The sequence below is a fragment of the Lissotriton vulgaris genome, chromosome 7 (genome assembly GCF_964263255.1).
Source record: "Lissotriton vulgaris chromosome 7, aLisVul1.2, whole genome shotgun sequence".
NCBI lineage: Eukaryota > Metazoa > Chordata > Amphibia > Caudata > Salamandridae > Lissotriton > Lissotriton vulgaris.
Genome location: NC_141695.1, coordinates 590,545,443 through 590,565,346, shown reverse-complemented (window position 1 = coordinate 590,565,346; position 19,904 = coordinate 590,545,443). Strand labels below are relative to the sequence as shown.

Here is a 19,904-nt window from a genome sequence, read left to right as displayed (position 1 = left end):
GGAAAGCAACCCCCCCTCCGTTGTGGGGCTGTGAAGGTGGGTTCGGTAGGCCATAGTACCTGCTGCACCAGTGGTAGCCACCCCATTGTAATATCATGGGAGGATGCCGCACTTTTTGTGTGCAGATCAATTCAACAATGTGGGATTACAATATGGGGAAGTGGCCACTGCTGATATACCGAGGTTGCAAACGGTGGATGACTTATCATGCATGTTGTCAATACACCCACAACAGTACTGTCGCTAGTAATGATTGTTGATGTAGGGTATGTTCTGTGAGTTGGCTAATCCGAATGCCAAGTGCTTGTCCCATCTGTCCAGCACATTCTTAGGTCTTCCCTAGCATAGCTGCGCACATGCGCAGCTCGCTCGTTAGGTCTCGTCTAGCATAGCTGTGCACATGCGCAGCTCGCTTGGCGAGATTTATTGTTAGAGTACTTTCAGAGAAGGGCTTTAAGCCCCACATCCTTATTTCCATTGGCTGGCTTCACCGTTTATGGTAAAGGATGGCCTGCCATTGTAAATTAGGGTTTTTGGTGGATGCCCTTTGACCTCCGAGCCGGACTTGGTGGCCTGCTTTGCGTCTGTCGCGAAGCAGTTTCTTATTTTTATGGGGCCATGTGTTAGAAACACATGGCCCCATAAAGACAAGAGATCCCCATGCTCCAGCTGCAGCACAGTCCTCCTTTCACTTTTGGGATCGCCCTTGTTGTAAATCGCCTTCGGTGTGTGCTGTCGACGACAGCTGAGACACCCCTGCGCTGCCCTCATGATTGATGCCCTTGCTGGAGTCCGTGATCCTGAGCAGACACGATTCCTCAGGGGTTGCTGAAGTGGAGTGAAATAATTTACTATTGAAAAGCAGCTTCTCCACTTTGCCTGCCGCTGCCTGTGTCTGTGGAGAGGTCTCCCATTGCTGGCGTGAGGAAGAGGTGCGTGCCATCACCGGTGCGTGCACTCTACCTTCTCTCAGGCCTCGTGAACAAGTGCAAGCTAATGAAAGCAGAGGGAGGCGTTCATTTACTGCCAAATACACTTGTGATTTCAGTTGGAAGCGGGAGCATCCTATCCAAATGTGCCTGATGTCTACCTAATCAAATTTCACTCTTTAAACTCTACAACAGTTCGCACAGCGGACTTTGTGCGCTCTGAGTCTGGCTTCAGAATGGGGGAGAAGGTGCTGCTTGACCTGCAGGTCCGAAGCAAGAAATGGTGAATAATCAGGCAACTCCCGAGGCCTGTTGCACCTCATGGTTTCTGTATGTGTTGTCGATTTTTTAGGTGTCGATTACGTTGCACATAGAATCGACTGGAACCGACAATCACCTAAATACAGCTCAAGGGGGTTTCCTTCTCATGCGCTTGGCATAGTCTGGGAAGAGTCATCTGAACTTGCACAGGTGTTTTGGTTTAATTTCTCATCCCGAGTAAAAGAAAGAGAAACGTGTGAGAGGAAGCAGAACAGACCTTAAACGAGGCTGAATATGGAAGAAACACAGTTTTGCGGTAACTGGTAAGACTATTTACTGCATAGCTTTGTGTTTTTAATTAGATCTCAAGAAATTGTGTCAGCAATGCAATTAGCAAACATAAGGCAACAGCTCAGGAATCTATGCCTCTTAGAAATTGCCATGATGAGGCTCTGAGATGGTGTATTTAATTGTATTGTTTGTTAGTTTATTTATATAGCGAGGCTTGTCTCCCGTGGGGGTATCCAGGCACTATCCATGGGTACAAGATCGAGTGATTTGCCCAGCATGGCAGGATGCTGTGCTGATGCCGTGACTGGAGCTCAGATCTGCAGCTCTCAGTCAGCAGCTCTGGCCACTGTGCCACATCCTGTACCCCATTGTGACCCTGGGCGTAGCTTCCTTTCATGCAGCAGGTGCAGTGGAAGTGCCCTGGGGCCAGCGTCCTGAGGGGCCCAATGAACCCTGATTATTTCTGTATTTTATAATTCATACAACCGCTAGGGGGCATTTTCTTCTGTGCCCTTGGGCCCCTGACACACTGTCTTCGCCATTGTTTATGATCGGTAGGAGTTTGGCACTTTGTCCGTTTTTTGGCGAGTGGCGGCTCAGTTACGTATTTATTGCCACTAGCGCGACTGACTTCGGAGTCTGCTGACAGCTGTTGGCACTCGTACGGCGCATTTCTACATTCCCCATAGGAATGAGAGACAGAGGACTTTGACACACCTGCAGTTTGCATTTCTGATAAAGCTAGTCATGCTGTTGGGAAACTTTCTTCCAGGAGCCGGGTTTCTCAGTAAGTGCATGAAATGGAAGAATAGAAGTGCAGGTAGCCTGTACCAGGGTAAGTAGGTGCTTCTGAGACGTGCAGGTGCCAGTTTAAAGTACTGTACATCTGGTGAGAATTGCAGGTACTCTCCCTCTCCTTGTAAAGAAGTGCAGGTGCTCAGTACCTGCCTTTTTAAAGCACTGTTTCAGGATACGTATGAGTGACATTCTGCCATCAAATGTGACACCTCGAATGACACTTTCCCGAGAGTAAAACCAAGCAATGAAGGCCATGTGAAGAGGTAAATTATTGCAGATTTGTGAACACTCAGACTGTTCCGGCATGAATTCCTTGGCAACACATGAGGCTGGTAATAAAGGATCTGGCGTGCTCTTTTTTTGAAGTTGGGAGCAGCGGTGGCTTCTCAGCAATGGCGGAGGAGCGTTGCCCCACTGCCTGGCTCAGAGCCAACATATGTAAAGTAAAACTATCTTCCAGCATCGTTTTATTTTTCATTTCCCTGCTCTGGGCCAGCTTGTACAGGGCGGGTGGGGCATGGAAGAAGGATTGCTATGGGCACTCCCTAAGTGAGCATATAGGTTTGGCTGAGACCAAACACACATGCGCACTTAGGTTTCCCCAGCCACTGGTTGGAAGTGCCAGCAACGCATGTACAAATTATGCTGCTGGCAATCAGGGTTTGAATTGTGGGGCTTATTTACAGGCCCCTTGCAATGCCTGTGCATCACATTTTATGTGTTGAAAAGTGACTCACCAATGGCGCAAAAGGCTTGTAAATAAGCCCCTGCCAGGGCCGGACTGGCCGTAGCGGGCACCAGACATTTCCCCGCTGCACCACCAGTGTGGGGGCAGGTTTTGGGCCTTTGAGGGCCGTTTATGTTACAGGGCGGTTTTTGTGGCATAGCTGCAATATCGGCAGTCCCTGTAACAAAATTGGCCGAAACCAGCCCTGGCAAAGAGCTTGGCCGCACCCCCGAGCCCCTGGGGGGGGGCCAGCCGAGCACTTTGCCAGGGCCGGTTTTGATTCCCAGTCTGACCCTATCCCCTGTGTGTGCTCAGTTTCCACTTCTTGGCTCATAAGCCATAACTCATACCTATCAAATTGTTTTTTTTTGTTTTTTGAAAACTTGATGCAACCTGCCTTGCTTTGTTACTGTACAGTATGGCCCACAAATGTGTGCCCTTAGATGTCAGTGTTAATCGGTGGCACTTTAGTAGCAGTTGGAGTATACAATACTCCCATCAGAAATGAATTGCTAAAACAGATGAATGAAGTTTGCATTTTGCCTACATACACTCCACAGAGACTCTCACTTTCTGTCAAAATGGCTAAGCCTGTTTCATGCTGTGACCCGTCAAAAGAAGCATCAAGATCAAACTAATTTAGCAGAAATTTCAAGTTCTGAACGGTATTTTAATGTTACACTTCTCTCAATGCAACTTTGACAGTGCTCTAGTAATTACAAGCATTTGCAATGCAATAGGTCTCGCATTAGGAAAGTGTGAGCCATTGGTATTGTAAATGAAATTTTTATTTTAATATGTGTTGGCTTTGAAAATATATAAATTAATAGCATTGTTATTCACAAAGCAAATAGCTTACACTTTCCTAATGGGAGTCCTATTGGCTATGGCAATGCTTGTTGGTAGCAAGCAAGGACAGTGCTGTTGTGGTGCTGAGTGATGATGTGGTTGGGCTGAGTGATGTGGTGGTGTCCCAGAGTGATGCGGTGGTGTCCCTGAGTGATGTGGTGGTATCCCTGAGTGATGTGGTGGTATCCCTGAGTGATGTGGTGGTGTCCCTGAGTGATGTGGTGGTGTCCCTGAGTGATGTGGTGGTGCCCCTGAGTCATGAGGTGGTGCCCCTGAGTGATGCCCCTGAGTGATGCCCCCGAGTGATGTGGTGGTGCTTCTGAGTGATGTGGTGGTGCTTCTGAGACATGTGGTGGTGCTTCTGAGACATGTGGTGGTGTCCCTGAGACATGTGGTAGTGTCCCTGAGACATGTGGTAGTGTCCCTGAGACATGTGGTGGTGTCCCTGAGACATGAGGTGGTGCCCCTGAGACATGAGGTGGTGCCCCTGAGTGATGCCCCCGAGTGATGTGGTGGTGCCTCTGTGGTGGTGTCCCAGAGCGATGTGGTGGTGTCCCAGAGCGATGTGGTGGTGCCTCTGAGTGATGTGGTGGTGTCCCAGAGCGATGTGGTGGTGTCCCAGAGCGATGTGGTGGTGTCCCAGAGCGATGTGGTGGTGTCCCAGAGCGATGTGGTGGTGTCCCAGAGCGATGTGGTGGTGTCCCAGAGCGATGTGGTGGTGTCCCAGAGCGATGTGGTGGTGTCCCAGAGTGATGTGGTGGTGTCCCAGAGCGATGTGGTGGTGTCCCAGAGCGATGTGGTGGTGTCCCAGAGCGATGTGGTGGTGTCCGTGAGCGATGTGGTGGTGTCCGTGAGTGATGTGGTGGTGTACGTGAGTGATGTGGTGGTGCCCCTGAGTGATGTGGTGGTGCCCCTGAGTGATGTGGTGGTGTCCCTGAGTGATGTGGGGGTGTCCCTGAGTGATGTGGGGGTGTCCCTGAGTGATGTGGGGGTGTCACTGAGTGATGTTGGGGTGTCCCTGAGTGATGTGGGGGTGCCCCTGAGTGATGTGGGGGTGTCCCTGAGTGATGTGGGGGTGTCCCTGAGTGATGTGGGGGTGTCTGTGAATGATGTGGTGGTGTCTGAGTGATGAGGTGGTGCCCCTGAGTGATGCCCTCGAGTGATGTGGTGGTGCCCCTGAGTGATGTGGTGGTGTCCCAGAGTGATGTGGTGGTGTCCCAGAGTGATGTGGTGGTGTCCCAGAGTGATGTGGTGGTGTCCCAGAGTGATGTGGGGGTGTCCCTGAGTGATGTGGGGGTGTCCCTGAGTCATGAGGTGGTGCCCCTGAGTCATGAGGTGGTGCCCCTGAGTGATGCCCCTGAGTGATGCCCCCGAGTGATGCCCCCGAGTGATGCCCCCGAGTGATGTGGTGGTGCTTCTGAGTGATGTGGTGGTGCTTCTGAGACATGTAGTGGTGCTTCTGAGACATGTGGTGGTGTCCCTGAGACATGTGGTAGTGTCCCTGAGACATGTGGTGGTGTCCCTGAGACATGTGGTGGTGTCCCTGAGACATGAGGTGGTGCCCCTGAGTGATGCCCCCGAGTGATGTGGTGGTGCCTCTGAGTGATGTGGTGGTGTCCCAGAGCGATGTGGTGGTGTCCCAGAGTGATGTGGTGGTGTCCCAGAGCGATGTGGTGGTGTCCCAGAGCGATGTGGTGGTGTCCCAGAGCGATGTGGTGGTGTCCCAGAGCGATGTGGTGGTGTCCCAGAGTGATGTGGTGGTGTCCCAGAGTGATGTGGTGGTGTCCCAGAGTGATGTGGTGGTGTCCCAGAGTGATGTGGTGGTGTCCCAGAGCGATGTGATGGTGTACGTGAGCGATGTGGTGGTGTACGTGAGTGATGTGGTGGTGCCCCTGAGTGATGTGGTGGTGCCCCTGAGTGATGTGGTGGTGCCCCTGAGTGATGTGGTGGTGCCCCTGAGTGATGTGGTGGTGCCCCTGAGTGATGTGGTGGTGTCCCTGAGTGATGTGGGGGTGTCCCTGAGTGATGTGGGGGTGTCCCTGAGTGATGTGGGGGTGTCCCTGAGTGATGTGGGGGTGTCCCAGAGTGATGTGGGGGTGCCCCTGAGTGATGTGGGGGTGTCCCTGAGTGATGTGGGGGTGTCCCTGAGTGATGTGGGGGTGTCCCTGAGTGATGTGGGCGTGTCTGTGAATGATGTGGTGGTGTCTGTGAGTGATGAGGTGGTGCCCCTGAGTGATGCCCTCGAGTGATGTGGTGGTGCCCCTGAGTGATGTGGTGGTGTCCCAGAGTGATGTGGTGGTGTCCCAGAGTGATGTGGTGGTGTCCCAGAGTGATGTGGTGGTGTCCCAGAGTGATGTGGGGGTGTCCCTGAGTGATGTGGGGGTGTCCCTGAGTGATGTGGGGGTGTCCCTGAGTGATGTGGGGGTGTCCCTGAGTGATGTGGGGGTGTCCCTGAGTGATGTGGGGGTGTCCCTGAGTGATGTGGGGGTGTCCTTGAGTGATGTGGGGGTGTCTGTGAGTGATGTGGTCTGTGAGTGATGAGGTGGTGCCCCTGAGTGATGCCCCTGAGTGATGCCCCCGAGTGATGTGGTGGTGCCCCTGAGTGACGTGGTGGTGTCCCAGAGTGATGTGGTGGTGTCCCAGAGTGACGTGGTGGTGTCCCAGAGTGACGTGGTGGTGTCCCAGAGTGACGTGGTGGTGTCCCAGAGTGACGTGGTGGTGTCCCAGAGTGACGTGGTGGTGTCCCAGAGTGACGTGGTGGTGTCCCAGAGTGACGTGGTGGTGTCCCAGAGTGACGTGGTGGTGTCCCAGAGTGACGTGGTGGTGTCCCAGAGTGACGTGGTGGTGTCCCAGAGTGATGTGGTGGTGTCCCAGAGTGATGTGGTGGTGCGTCAGAGTGATGTGGTGGTGTCCCAGAGTGGTATGGTGGTGTCCCAGAGTGGTATGGTGGTGTCCCAGAGTGATATGGTGGTGTCCCAGAGTGATATGGTGGTGTCCCAGAGTGATATGGTGGTGTCCCAGAGTGATATGGTGGTGTCCCAGAGTGATATGGTGGTGTCCTTGAGTGATGTGGTGGTGTTGTGAGGCGTGTAGCAGTGTGAGGTGTGCAGCAGTGCGTGGCATGCAGCAGTGTGAGGCATGCAGCAATGTGAGGCGTGCAACAGTGTGAGGCGTGCAGCAGTGTGCAGAAGTGTGAGGCGGGCAGAAGTGTGAGGCGGGCAGCAGTGTGAGGCGTGCGGCAGTGTGCAGATTGCAGCAGTATGAGTAATGCAGCAGTGTGCAGCATGAGAATAAGTGTTAATGGAGAGTGAGGGGCAGAGGTATTGGCACGGAGGGTGTGGCGGAAGCGAAGGTAAAGCACGATGTTGTGGAAGACCGGAAGGAGGGTCGGAAGGAGGGTGGGGTTTCAGGTCGAAGAGAGGGCGAAGTAAAAGCATGAGTATAGGTAACAGGACTGAGTGCGGTGGAAAGTTACAGGCACGTAGATGCAATACCATGTGGCATATGTTAAAACACGAGAAAGAGGCACAGGGAGTTAAAAACATGTTGATAAGTAGCAAGATAAAGTGCAGGGCAGAGTGAAACGCCGAGCGAAGCTAGAACATGAGTATAGGTGGGAGGATAAAGTGCGTAGTGGAATGTAAGCATTGCGAGTTATAGAGCATGAGAATAAGTGTTAATGGAGAGTGAGGGGCAGAGGTATTGGCAAGGAGAGTGTGGCAGAAGCGAAGGTAAAGCGTGTGCTTGTGTGTAAGTGGCAGGAGAGAGTGCGTGGCAGAGTAAAAGGCAGAGCAGGGAACAACAATAGGATAGGTGGCAGGATAGAGTACAGGGTATAGGAAGAGGCAGGGGGAGGCTAAAATATAAGGATAGGTGGCAGAAAAGAGTGCATGACAAAGGGAACAAAATACTGACTGTTGTGTGTTATGGCAAGAAAAGCGAAAACAAAACGACGCCACTGGAAGCTTATGGCATTGCAAATGCTTGTTAAGTGAGGGGACGCTGCGGTGCATTACCCAGCTCGATGGCATTGCCTCCATAAAAATGCATAGAAATCTCAACCATATGCAAACAAAAGTAAGCCAATGGAGAGACTAACTTGTGCATGCAGTGCATATACACCCCCAAAAAAATGACTGGCAATAAGCACTGGCAAACAGCCAGAAAAACGGAGGATGGGGGTGAGAGTTTAGGATTAAATGAGTTTATGCTGTTTGCCAATTTTTTTAAAACAGCAGTCCTGGCATCGAGGCCAAAAATTGTATGGGTAGGGGCTTCAAATAACTGTTTTAGTCGTAGGCAGAAAGGGTACTGTGGTGCACTGGTATTCAGATGGTTTGTGATTCGTGGTGGGTATGCTGGGCACAGAGGGAGACAGGATTGCAGGAGATATGCGATGGGAGGTGCGCTTCCTGAGGATGGGTGTTGTGGCGCTTTGTGACAGGCTTGGAGCGTGGTTGGGCATGCTATGGAAACAAGCTCTTGGCATTGCTGTGGGGGGCGGGGCAGGAGCGCATTGACGGGGGAGCAGCAGCTTTTGATGTGCGAGCGCGTGAATGGGAAGAGCGGCCATTGGAGGTGGGAGGGGAAGTCGGAGAGTGCGAAGTGCAGGCGGGGGCGGGGAGCGGATCCTTAGAAGTGTGTGAGGCACTGAGTGACAGATGGTTTGTGACGTAGGTGGTTTGTGAACGCGCACGGAGCACATGCACTGTGGCAAATCCGCTGTTGGTTTCAAAGCTTATTTGGCCCTCAATACTCTCGTCCATTTATCACTTAAGTGATAAATGGTCAAGACCTAAAAAAGAATCATATTAGTAAACAACAAATGTCAATTGGGGTGCTTGGCACGATTGTGTTTACAGGTAGAGTGATACGCCCATGTGAATGACCTTGACCATGAGTATGTGACAGATTCATTTGTTTGCCTGTTTTCAAGTGATGCCCGCTATATCCACATGACTTGGGGATTTGGGAATGTATACTTAACCGAAATCACAAGCAACATGTTCATCTCTCGGCCCAACTCATTGCCTGGGGCAACAGGACAGCACTTCTTTAGGTTTCAAATGCCTGCACAACAATCTCTTGAAAAAACAATCATTAAAAATGTAATAGGTCTCGCCTTTCATTAAGTTAAAGCCATTTGGTTTGCTATACAATACCACTAGCAAAGCAAATGGCTTTAACTTAATCACAGGCGAGACCTATTGCATTTTCAATGTTGTGTCCTTCGATATTGGTGCCTCTAAACAGTAGCACAGCTTGTATGGATGTTTAATTATCTATATGTAATGTAGGGAATGATCAGCGAATAGTCTGTCCTTAAGTGCTGAACAATCAGTTCAAATCAAGCAATTTGGTGGTGATGTTTACCTGTGGAGTAACGAAACTTGAGGGCCCCCACTGCAATGTGCATGAAGGGGCCCCTTTACGGACTTACTCGGGAGCTCTCAGGCCAGGGAACTGCGCTGAGAGCCCTCCACCGCACTGAGAGGGCCTTTGTTACACCACTGGTGTTTACACCATATTTTAGAATGGATTCTTTCTTTAAGTTCTTATGTTCCACTAGGATGGAGCAGTGAGTTAAGTGTTTCTCTTCAGGCTTATGTCCTTGGAATTTTTCAACTAGTTGGTACGTTTTCAAATAGGCTGTTTTCAATAGTGCAGTGACATAGGCTATTCAGTAAATTTAGGGCAGAGGGGTCTCATTTAAGATGCATAGTATAGATTGTCTTGAATGCTAATATTGTGATGGAGCATATTTTCTAAGCATGGGCGAATTTTGCGAATTCGCGATCTGCGAATTTGCGAATTTGCAATCCGCAAAATTCACGAATTTGTGCGAATTTGCAGATTTTTATATTTGCGGGTGTTCCTGGGGCGCTTTGCGTGTTCGCGGGTTTTTTTTTGACTGGTTAATCACTGCCACCCTCTCGTTTTTTATGCCCTTCTGCACCACTCGTTTCTGTGCCCTTCTGCCCTCTGCCCCACTCATTTTTTGTCCCCTTCTGCCCTCTGTCCCACTTTTGTGCCCTTCTGCCCTCAGCCCCACTTAGAATGGCGCCGGCAAGCTGCCAGCGCCATTATAAAATACCTACAAAGAGCTTCAACAGGAAGCACTAATAGATAAAGTAAAGCAGGTGCTCGAGTTAAAGGTCAAATTAAGTTACACAATCATTAATCACCCCAAGTTTGGGGTGATTAATGATTGTGTAACTGAATTTGAGCTTCAACTCGAGCACCTGCTTTACTTGATCTATTAGAGCTTCCTGTTGAAGCTGACTTTTGTAACTATTTTAGAATGGCTCTGGCAGCTTGCCGGCACCATTCTAAAAGAGTTACAAAAGTCAGCTTGAACTTTTGACCCAATCCGTTCCGCTCGCGGATTTTGCGGGAAATTCGCGAATCTCGCGGATTGCGAATTTACCGAAAATCCGCGAGCTGAACGGATTTTCCGCCCATGCTTAATATTTTCTCCTTAGTGTGAGTGGACAGATGAATGGATCTCTGCATGGTATAGCCTGTTTTTCTTAAATGACAGTTTGATTTTTTCTGTTCAAAAGCCAATAAAAAAGTGTCCCCCCTAGAACGCAACCCAGAGCTTTCCCCCACTTCCTTTTGAGCAGCCCATATGTTAGCCTGTCTTACATGCAATACTTAGAATTTTGTTTCTTGAACTTCAAAGGAGGCAGTTTACTAATAAGTCTGCTCACTGAACATTGCTTATTTTTATGCTAGACAGTATCTTTACCCTAATAGGTGGACATGGTGGAATTTCTCTGTAATATATTATCAACGCTGCTTTATTGCATAGACTAACCAATTTTGTCTTCCATAATGATTAGTCAGAGGCCAACGTTTTGCAATTTAAGCTGCCTTCTTATGGAGTATGGCTACCACCCTTGACCATACACCCTCCCATCTTCTTACCTCTGCTGCTACCTTCTTGTCTCCTCAATAATAAAGGCAGATTCCTCTCAGTGTTCCGTTCTATGACGTGAACACAGGAGCTCTAGAAGTGGCTGCCTTTTTGGGCCAATCAGATCATTTTAATCCTGGATTTGGGACCACCTTCAGTTAGCTGTCACTTCCTGTTTGAGGGATAGTCCTGTCCAGGTCCATTTGTTTTGCATGGGAGCAGCCACATTTGCTGCTAGCTACAGTATGGAGGAGCAGATGGCACAAAGGGTGGGGAGCATGGGGAAGGTGCAGGCAGTCTCTCCATCTTTGTAATTAGCCATCAGTCCCTTAGCAGCACACTTTTTTTCCTGGCATATATTCTTGCCTGGGCATTAGGTAGTATGAGGCAAATGTAAGACCAATTTTAAAGGTCGCAAAATGAGAATCAGGCCATTTATGACAGGTAAAACTGCTTTCAGCCTGTAGTAACCCTATTTTGCGTGTCAGTAACCTATTACCAACTCGCAAAATAGGGTTTACAAATCGGTATGAGTAAGGGGAATGTATGAATGTTTTGCAACTGGAATGCGGTTGCAAAAAATTCATATTTTATCGACACCACAAAGGAGGTGGTAACCCGTTCAAAAACAGGGAGGAGTCCCTAAAGGACCCCTTCCCCTTTGTGAATGTGGGTGCCAACATGTTTTAAGAGTAGTAAGTGGTCCCAAGGAGCACTGCCTACTCATAAAAAAAAAAAAGAAAAGGCAGCTTTTCATTTTTCTTTTTTGAATGCATCTGGTTTTCCTTTAAGGTAATCTGGGTCCATAAAAAAAAATGCTTTATTTAAAAAGTAATCACACACATGGTGGTCTGCTTACCCCAGCTGGCCACCGTCCCTGCGATTACAGGCTATTCCCAATGGGTCGCAAAGTGCGACCTGCCTCATGAATATTGATGAGGAAGGTCAATTGCGACCCCATTGGGAATTGCTAAATGTGTCTGAGTACCTAATTGCGAGTTGCAAACAAATCGCAATTAGAGACTCACAAAATAAAACGGACGTACATATTGCACCATGTTTCTTCGCAGGGTCTTTGTGTAGAACCCCCACTTGCATACATAAAGAGGGTTCACACGTTGTGATGCAGCTTAGCTAAGCACGCCAGGCCAAGCTTAAGGTGGTACGAAGGAGATTTGTGTCAACAATTTGAGGGCGGCTGTGGAGGAAACTGAAAAAAGGGGGATTCCACCCTCGGTCTTGTCGGTGTTGCATTTAGAAGGCAATGATCCAGTAAAAATGGGTGCTGGGGTCTCTTGGAGTTGCTAAGGTTTTTATGGCTCGCTAAGCATTTTCTGGAGGGAGCCTTTGCCTGGTCTCATGCCGTGACAAGACTGTTATGGTGCGGAGGACTAGCTGCTCAGTCTTCTAATTATCCCACACAGCACCTGAGCGGCAGCAAAAAAGTCTCCAGTCTTCTTAAGTTGACTAGGACATGAAGCATTCCTAATGATTTGCAGCAAAAGAGAAGGTTCTTTCTCCCTGAAAGGATTCTTCAGCTGCAGGACAACAACATCTGTGCATAATTTGCTTTTATTGACCTGTCAATATCTCCTGAAGCTTCTAGGGAGGCCAGGGGTGAGACCAGATGGTAAGTGAACCATGCTGGCCTGTGGCGAGGTGAATTCATGGTTGGCAGTGAGAGTTTATGTCCCCTGGGCATCTCACATGGATTAAGGCACAGAGAACCACCGGTGTCACATGAACCTCAAAGGGGGTAATTACAGAAATTGGTAAAGAAGCTGCAACTTTGCAGGGGTTTGGGTTGGTCGCGGCCTTGCCCACCATCCCATGCACACTCAACTGTGCCATGGGACAGTGGCACTTTGGAGAGGTTGGAGGGTGTGGTCTGCACTGGGGGACCAACACATGGCCCGTTTGCTCAGGCTAGCAGTCTGGTGGGTGGCGAGGAATTCCACAGGGAAGGTTTTGGTCTGGGGTGAGTGGGCCTCTGGCACAAGCGAAGGAGGCAGGGATTTGCATAAGAGCGATTGTTGTTTTGCCACTCCAGGAAAGGGCTATTGAAGGCCCAGAAAGGTAAAATCTGCCAGGGAGACCCAGTCGAAGGGTAAGCCATGAATTCATAACAATTATGTTTATGCACAAGGAGGTATGGGGCAGTAGGTAACTTGATGCCTGGCTAACTATGTAGGAGAAAAGAATCTGTTATAACCTTGCAAAGAAAAGTGCTGTGTACTTTTATAAAATGTTGCACGTTTTAATTATGTAATAAAATAAGGCCTGAGATGTTGATATCTCTTGCCAATCAACAAAACTGGGTCTCAGGCTGTCTTCTTCGAGTTTTAAATGTTCTGGGTGTACGGGGATGTGTCAGCGGGAGGTCATCGAGGTGCCCCCTCCATATTACTGTCACTACCAGAGCATCAAGTACCACACTGAAGTCGAAATAGGTAGGAGCACGTCTTTTTTTTCACTGTTTCAGGTGTTGAAAGATTTTGCTTAGTACTACAAAGGACAAGAAGGAAATCAAATTGGATTTATCGCTAATAACAAAATGAATATCTCCGTTTTGAACCTGTTCCATTGAGGATGTTTGTAAAACCTCCACTCTCTGTGAGCTTCAGGGATATATGTAGATCACACCCAGGCCTTCTGGCAATGAATTGACATTCTTTCATTCTGTTTACAACCAGTGTGGAGAATCTTGCTGGCAAGATGAGAGATCTGTCATTTCACTCTGGAACGCTATTCAGTTTGTTTTGGGAACTCAGTTTATCAGCATATTATTTGACTTTTATGGATTTTCCTTTCTCTTTAAGGCTTTTAAAGGAACAACTGCAAAAACCACAGGTGATGGACAGAATGCAGAACAATGTCATACATTCACCCCAGTATAGAGATCTGGGCCTAAATCCATCGTTTTTTTGCACTCCACACCACCCCTGTTCAGACATGGCCATATGCAAATCAGTCTGACCCTGTGCCTCATGGGAACAGTCCAGCCCGAACTGCCAAGCCATGCCTTCCCTGGACCGGAAACAAGCTTCCGAGGACCGGTTTCTGGCATTCCAGCCATCTTCAGCCCGGCTTGCTTGAATCCAGTGGTATGGAGTACATGGGACTCACGTCTGAGCATACCCATCCCACTCGGGGTGACAAATGCAAAAACCACAGTTGATGGGCAGAATGCAGAACAATGTCATACATTCACCCCAGTACAGAGATCTGGGCCTAAATCTATCGTTTTTTTGCACTCCACACCACCCCAGTTCAGATATGGCCATATGCAAATAAGTTGGCAGGGTATGCTCAGACGTGAGTCCCTTGCTCACTTTGCCACTGGAGTCAAGCAAGCTCGGCTGAAGACGGCTGTAATGCCAGAAACCGGTCCTGGGAAGCTTGATTCCGGTCCAGGGAAGACATGGCTTGGCAGTTCGAGCTGGACTGTTCCCATGAGGCACAGGGTCAGACTGATTTGCATATGGCCATGTCTGAACTGGGGTGGTGGAGTGAGCTAAAGAATGGTGATGGATTAAACCCAGATCAGTTGATTGGGGGTGAGTGTTTGCATTGTAAACGCTCCGTCCATCACCACCTTTGATTTTTAAAGGAACAATGGCATTAAGAGCAGGATTATACATTCTAACACTGTCTGGACAAAACGAATTTGGTTTTTTCGGTTTCAAAACCACCAATCAGCTGAATCATGGCATCACCAAACGAGATCTCACAACTGTGGACCCGATGACGAATGCATCAAAAATCACTTTGCAGGACTTTCGACCAACACTAGACGAAATGGCACTGTGGCATTAGACCCTGGTATACACTTATGAGCCCTGCAGCAAACTTTAATCTTGTTGGAGGATAATCTCGCATTCCACTTGGTCAAATGTCCCCTAATTGTCGTAAATTCAGAGAGCGGCATCTGCAAAATTCAATTATATTTGGTACTGGGTTTGAAGTGAATAAGATGACCCATTGTAAAATTATTTTATTTGATTGTTATGCAGTTTAAAAGAATACAACATTTCATTGTCAGTTCATTAAAACCAAGAAATGAGAATTGCAAGTGATGACTTCTACCAGAACATCAGTCAGTAGGAAATACTGTTCCTTGAGCCCAAAAACTCTCAAAAAGGTAAACTCTTGTGAAACATGATGGATAGCATAGACCTTTACATTGATTCTCTCATTCTCTGACCGTACATTTGTACCTGGAGATGCTGTATGACCTGAGAATTATAGAAACAAATTATACAAAATGATCTCTGGCCATTCTCGTGATTATCCAAAAGCAAGGCTCTCGAAGAAATGGGAATTCTTATGGCAGAGACGCAGCCTCTGAAATATTGAAAACAGGATCCCATTTATTGATTGATTGAACGTTTCAATGTTATGGTCCATAAAATGCCCTCTTGCAAGTGGAGAATACAAAAATGAGATGGGTGGAATGCTCGAGTTATTCTTAGCCACAAGTAATTACTTGGGCAGCATCACAGGCCATCGTTTTTGCTGCCCAGACAGAACCCGGTGATATGGAAATCAGCCTTGGTCCTGCTCAAATAGGAACAATCCATCGAAAACTGATAGGCCAAATCCATTTTGAACAGGAACTCAAGCAACCCAAGACCAGTTTTGGACCCACTTAGGGCTGGACTGATCCCATTGGAGCAGGACCAAGTCTGATTTGCATACTTTTGGTTCCGGTCTAAGGTGACATTGTGCGAAAGAGCTTTGGACTGGGGTGTGGCCCCAAACAATTCCAGAGGATGAGAGTAATTCAAGCACTACATCCATAACATTTTTGTTTTTTTGTGACTATTTCTTTCTGCTGGTAAGGGGATGCAACGGTTTAGTGGGAAGGAATTAAAAATGCTAAGGAGCCAATTGAACCAGCACATCAGTCAATGCAAGCATATAAGGCACCGTGACAAGGAATTTACTAGGCGCCCAACACAGGTCAAGCAAAACCTATTTCAAGAGCCCTTTCGGATCTGATAAAACAATGTTCTTCCTTTAATCAAACAGAAGTTTATTCCACCATATTAAAAATGTTTGTAAAAACACTCTACTTTGTATATAAAAATGACTTTAAAAAAATGCTTTGACTTTGGTAGTTCAAAGTTCAAAATGGAGAAATACGGGGTCACCGTTTTAAAGCTGTGTGGCAACACTCCCTGCTTTGTGCCTTTCTTTACATCACGGCCCATCAGCAAACAGCTAGGTCAATGGCAGTAGCAGAGAATGTTCAAAGTTGCCAATGATGTCCTACACAGCTTGATCGTCATACTCGCAAGTTGTATGAAGTTTGAAGCCCTAAAGTGAGTAAAAACAAATAACGATCCTCATTTATATTAAAGTGGGACCTTTAAGAGTGCTCCCATATTTTGTAGGTTAACTTTTCCCTTGAAGGATGCAAAGAACAGGATTTCTATTTTTTGAAACATGCTAATTTCTTTGATTTAAACTTAGTTACCTACGAAAGTGGGGGGTCACCACCCTAATAAATCCAGATCGGCTACTGGTTTCAAATGTTTATAAAAGGGGAGGGGCAGGGGGAGGTTACTTCTTGAAGACCTGTCATACTTCCTTTAATCAATCCATGATGTCAATCATCATCCGGTTCTGCTGATCTCTTGCCAACTGGTTCATTCTTGGTGGGTGTCGATAAAACTGTGCAGCTCTCATCTTAATGTTCTGTACCTAGATGGCTCAATGTTTTTCATCAGTGCAGGTTCGGACTATTTTCTGTGGTCAGAAATCGAGGTGTTAACACTCATTCTTACATTCAAGTGGCTTTTGTCGGGAGTTTCTCTAGCCTGCTGTAGTAATTTATGGAAACGGAATTCTGGCATGCTCTCCGCCATGCAATTGCAGGATATTCATCTTGAGCAGCTTTACAAGAGGAGTTTGCGCCATTCTGTCATAGTTAACCATGTTAACAACACTTTTGTTTAGTAAAGAAATATTGTACATCTTGAGTGCCCCTATCCTCATTGCCAATCTTAACCACGCCTGAAGAAAAAGCCCTTTTCAGAGGAATGCATCAGCGTATGGCAAGATCACAAAGGGATAAGGGTGAAATGTGACGCCAGTCAAGGACCCATCTGTGGCTTCCCAAGCGGGAGCATCTAATGTTCTGTGACCCTCTCCACCCAACACGAGGTCTGTCACTCCTTCAATGTAGGCGGTCTTCATTCCCGCTCAGTACTTGGCTTTGGGTGAGAGTAGAAGCCGGTTCCATTATTGGGAGGCGGGGAGGGTCCACAAAAGCCAGTGTTATCTCTGGTACAGCCACAGAAGACCGCGCTGGTGCAAGGATTTCCACAGAACTGACTCAAGCAGCATATCGTGATTAGCATAAAACTGCAGGGGTTTCTTCACAGGCTCGTAATAGTGGTCAGAGAAATCCCTGTAGTTGTCTGTGATGAATCCGTAGGCGCTGACCTGAGGAGAGAAAATCATGCGTATGAATACTGTTCTTGGAGGTATGCTGATGCTCTACACCGAAACATCTTGCAGTCCTTAGCTAATGTCAAACATTTATCTATGATATGTGTTTCAACTACATATTCGTGCCCCATAAACACGACAAGTAAAATCAGCTGGGTTTATTGATCTGTGATAAAGGACGGGCCCATGATATTGGGGCAGATATGGTCCCATACTAATGCAATGAAAGTTAATGGGCAAAAGCTCTTGTTGATCATCCCTGCACCCTCCTTTTTAGCCAATCAAACTTTGACTGCCCGTGCTATAAGCTTAAGAGCTCTACCTCTAGCATACTTGTCCTCAGCATTCATATTGTATGTTGATGCCAAATTCTATGACCTCGTATTGCTCTTGGTAGTTCAAAGCATACCTTTTATGTGGTTATGAGTTTTCCCTCTCTCTGAGACAATATACTGCTGTGTCCAGTCTGTATGAGAATTGGTCTGTTGTAAATTGAGTTCAATGATGGTCTCTGTGGTTTTATTTAAAGACCACTGTGTTGTTCTATTGCATAAGCTTGTGTAAAATCTTTACTCTATAAGCTTTAGTGTCTGGATGAGTGAACTACAGGACGTCGCCCATCATGTTATTCCAGGAGGATGCATGGTTGGCAACTGCACATTCAGCTGGGCTGGGATATGTTGGTAGGAGTTTCTACAGCTTTGACATTGTGTTGCGAGAGAGAAGATGCATTCGACTTTCCCCAAAAGAGTTGAAAGAAACAATTTCATGCATACATTTTCCCACAGTGCATATAAACTGTGGTCTGCAGGCAGGACCTTAAAATAGACACAGTAACCTCACCTGGTCACAGGTATGGAGTGCAGTCAGAAGCATTAGAGCCCCTGTGCTAGGCATGTACAGGTTGGCGAACTGGGATTTTAGTAAGTTAGATTTCAAAAACCTGAAAGGATGGAAAATGGGTCAGAGGCAATATAAAAGAAAAAAATGTAAACAAAGATTGAAAGGGAAGATTGCATTCAGGGAGGACTGAAGGAAATGTACAAAGGGAAATGCAAACAGTGTGTGCAAGTGGCAAAGGAGGGATGGGAAAGTGCAAGGGAAGAAACTAGAGAGGGACAGAAGGAAGAGATTGCATTACCTGTCGGTGAGATATTTTATAAAGTCTGGATGCAGGATCTTAAACTTGTGAGCAGAGGCTTCTGGTCCAAAGTAGCTCTGCGGCCTGTGAGCAGAGCAGAAAAGAAAGCTTCAGAATTTGGTGTTCAGCCAAATAGGTATATCATGTTATATGCTTTGTCACGCTATGTTTGACTTTTAAAGAGTGGTCCCACCCCCCTCCCCAAACTCCACCCATGGGTGTCCAGGTGCTTATGTATAAACTACTCAGCAACCAAATAACTATATTCTGTAGAATAAGAATTATGAAGCTTTTCTGAAAAAGAAAGTTAGAATTCAAAAGGCGAGAAAGGAGGGAGGCTGTTGTAGAGAGTAGGAACCAAAATGGACAAATCTCTTCCTCCAAGTCACTCCCTAGTGTAGCGGGACTCCTATCAAATAGAGCACATCTTCCTTCAAAATCTCTAAAAGGGACATGTATTAGGTTTATGTAATTAAGGGCTTGGCTTGAACACCTAAACTACATTTCTGTGATTTCCACAGATTCCCACCGAACCGATATTTTGGTTCCTCTTTGAACATTCAGGTACTGCGTCTAGTTCTATAACACAACACATATAAAGCTTGATCTATTGGCTTTGCCAAATTTTGTTTTGGTTTTGTTTTGAGTATACTCTTTCCATCCTAAGTGGAAAGAGCATACTCAAAAATTGGTTTCATGCCCACTGTCCAATCAGACTCAATGATTAGTCTCAACAAGCTGCCATGCTCTGCACATCACTAGCAGCCAGCAATAGAAGCACCCAGGAGCATATACACTTCTGAAGACAGATGAAACAAATGTCTGTTTCCTAGACAACTGCACCACTCCACATCCGGGCAACATAGCCAAGAAACATACCTACCCTCAAGTGCAATCCTCAGCTTATAATCCGCAGAACCCAAAGGATCAGACTCCCACTCTTCCTTTCTGAAGCCACAGAGGTCAACTGCGGAGTACACAAAGGATCCTCGCTCAGCCCTACTCTCTTCAGCATCTACATGGCCCCCCTCGACACCATCGTCAGACAGCATGGGCTCAGCATAGTAAATGTAAATGTAAATGTAGGTGTACTTGCAAAGCGCACTGTGACTCCAAGGAGTATCCTGGCGCTGAAGACCGCTGGGGAACCCGTCCTGATTTTCCCTGTGAGATGGTCCCTTTCTGGGTATCTCCAAGGTTAAACCAGGCATCCCCGGCGTCTGTGGGGGGCCGTTGTAGAGATGAGGTCAGCTAATGCCCAGAGTTGCCGAGTGTGATCCCTGGTTAGAGTAGGCACCGAGGCGAGAATTATCGAGTCCATTGACCCTGGTTCACGACCCTGCCGCGTCGGGGATTGAACCCTGGTCCCGGGCCGTTCTCTGCTTACGGGTCTGCCGCCTCTAACCAGTGAGCCATACCACTCCACACTTCTCCATAGTATCCTACGCCGACGACACCCAGCTCGTGCTATCCCTCACGAAGAACCCGGAAGACACCAGACTCTGCTTCCAGGAAGGAATGAAGGACGTTGCA

The 19,904-nt window shown here is 47.5% G+C and overlaps 1 protein-coding gene across 3 annotated transcripts in view; it reads right to left on the bottom strand.

The window, feature by feature from the left end:
* Positions 1 to 14,753: 14,753 nt before the first annotated feature.
* The window catches only part of ST6GALNAC2 (ST6 N-acetylgalactosaminide alpha-2,6-sialyltransferase 2), a 260,660-nt gene continuing 255,509 nt past the window's right edge, over positions 14,754 to 19,904 (bottom strand). Inside the window, exons 8-11 of one of the 3 annotated variants that reach the window (XR_015297498.1) lie at positions 18,372 to 18,455; positions 18,074 to 18,173; positions 15,473 to 17,224; positions 14,754 to 15,324 (exon numbers count right to left, since the gene is read on the bottom strand). Coding sequence is in view for 2 of the 3 variants with exons in the window: in XM_086930684.1 (XP_086786810.1) it covers positions 17,057 to 17,224; positions 18,074 to 18,173; positions 18,372 to 18,455 (352 nt within the window). In the remaining variant the exon portion in view is untranslated. Of the gene's footprint in view, positions 17,225 to 18,073; positions 18,174 to 18,371; positions 18,456 to 19,904 lie in introns of all 3 variants that reach the window. The other 2 variants (XM_086930684.1, XM_086930685.1) reach the window with 2 other exon arrangements.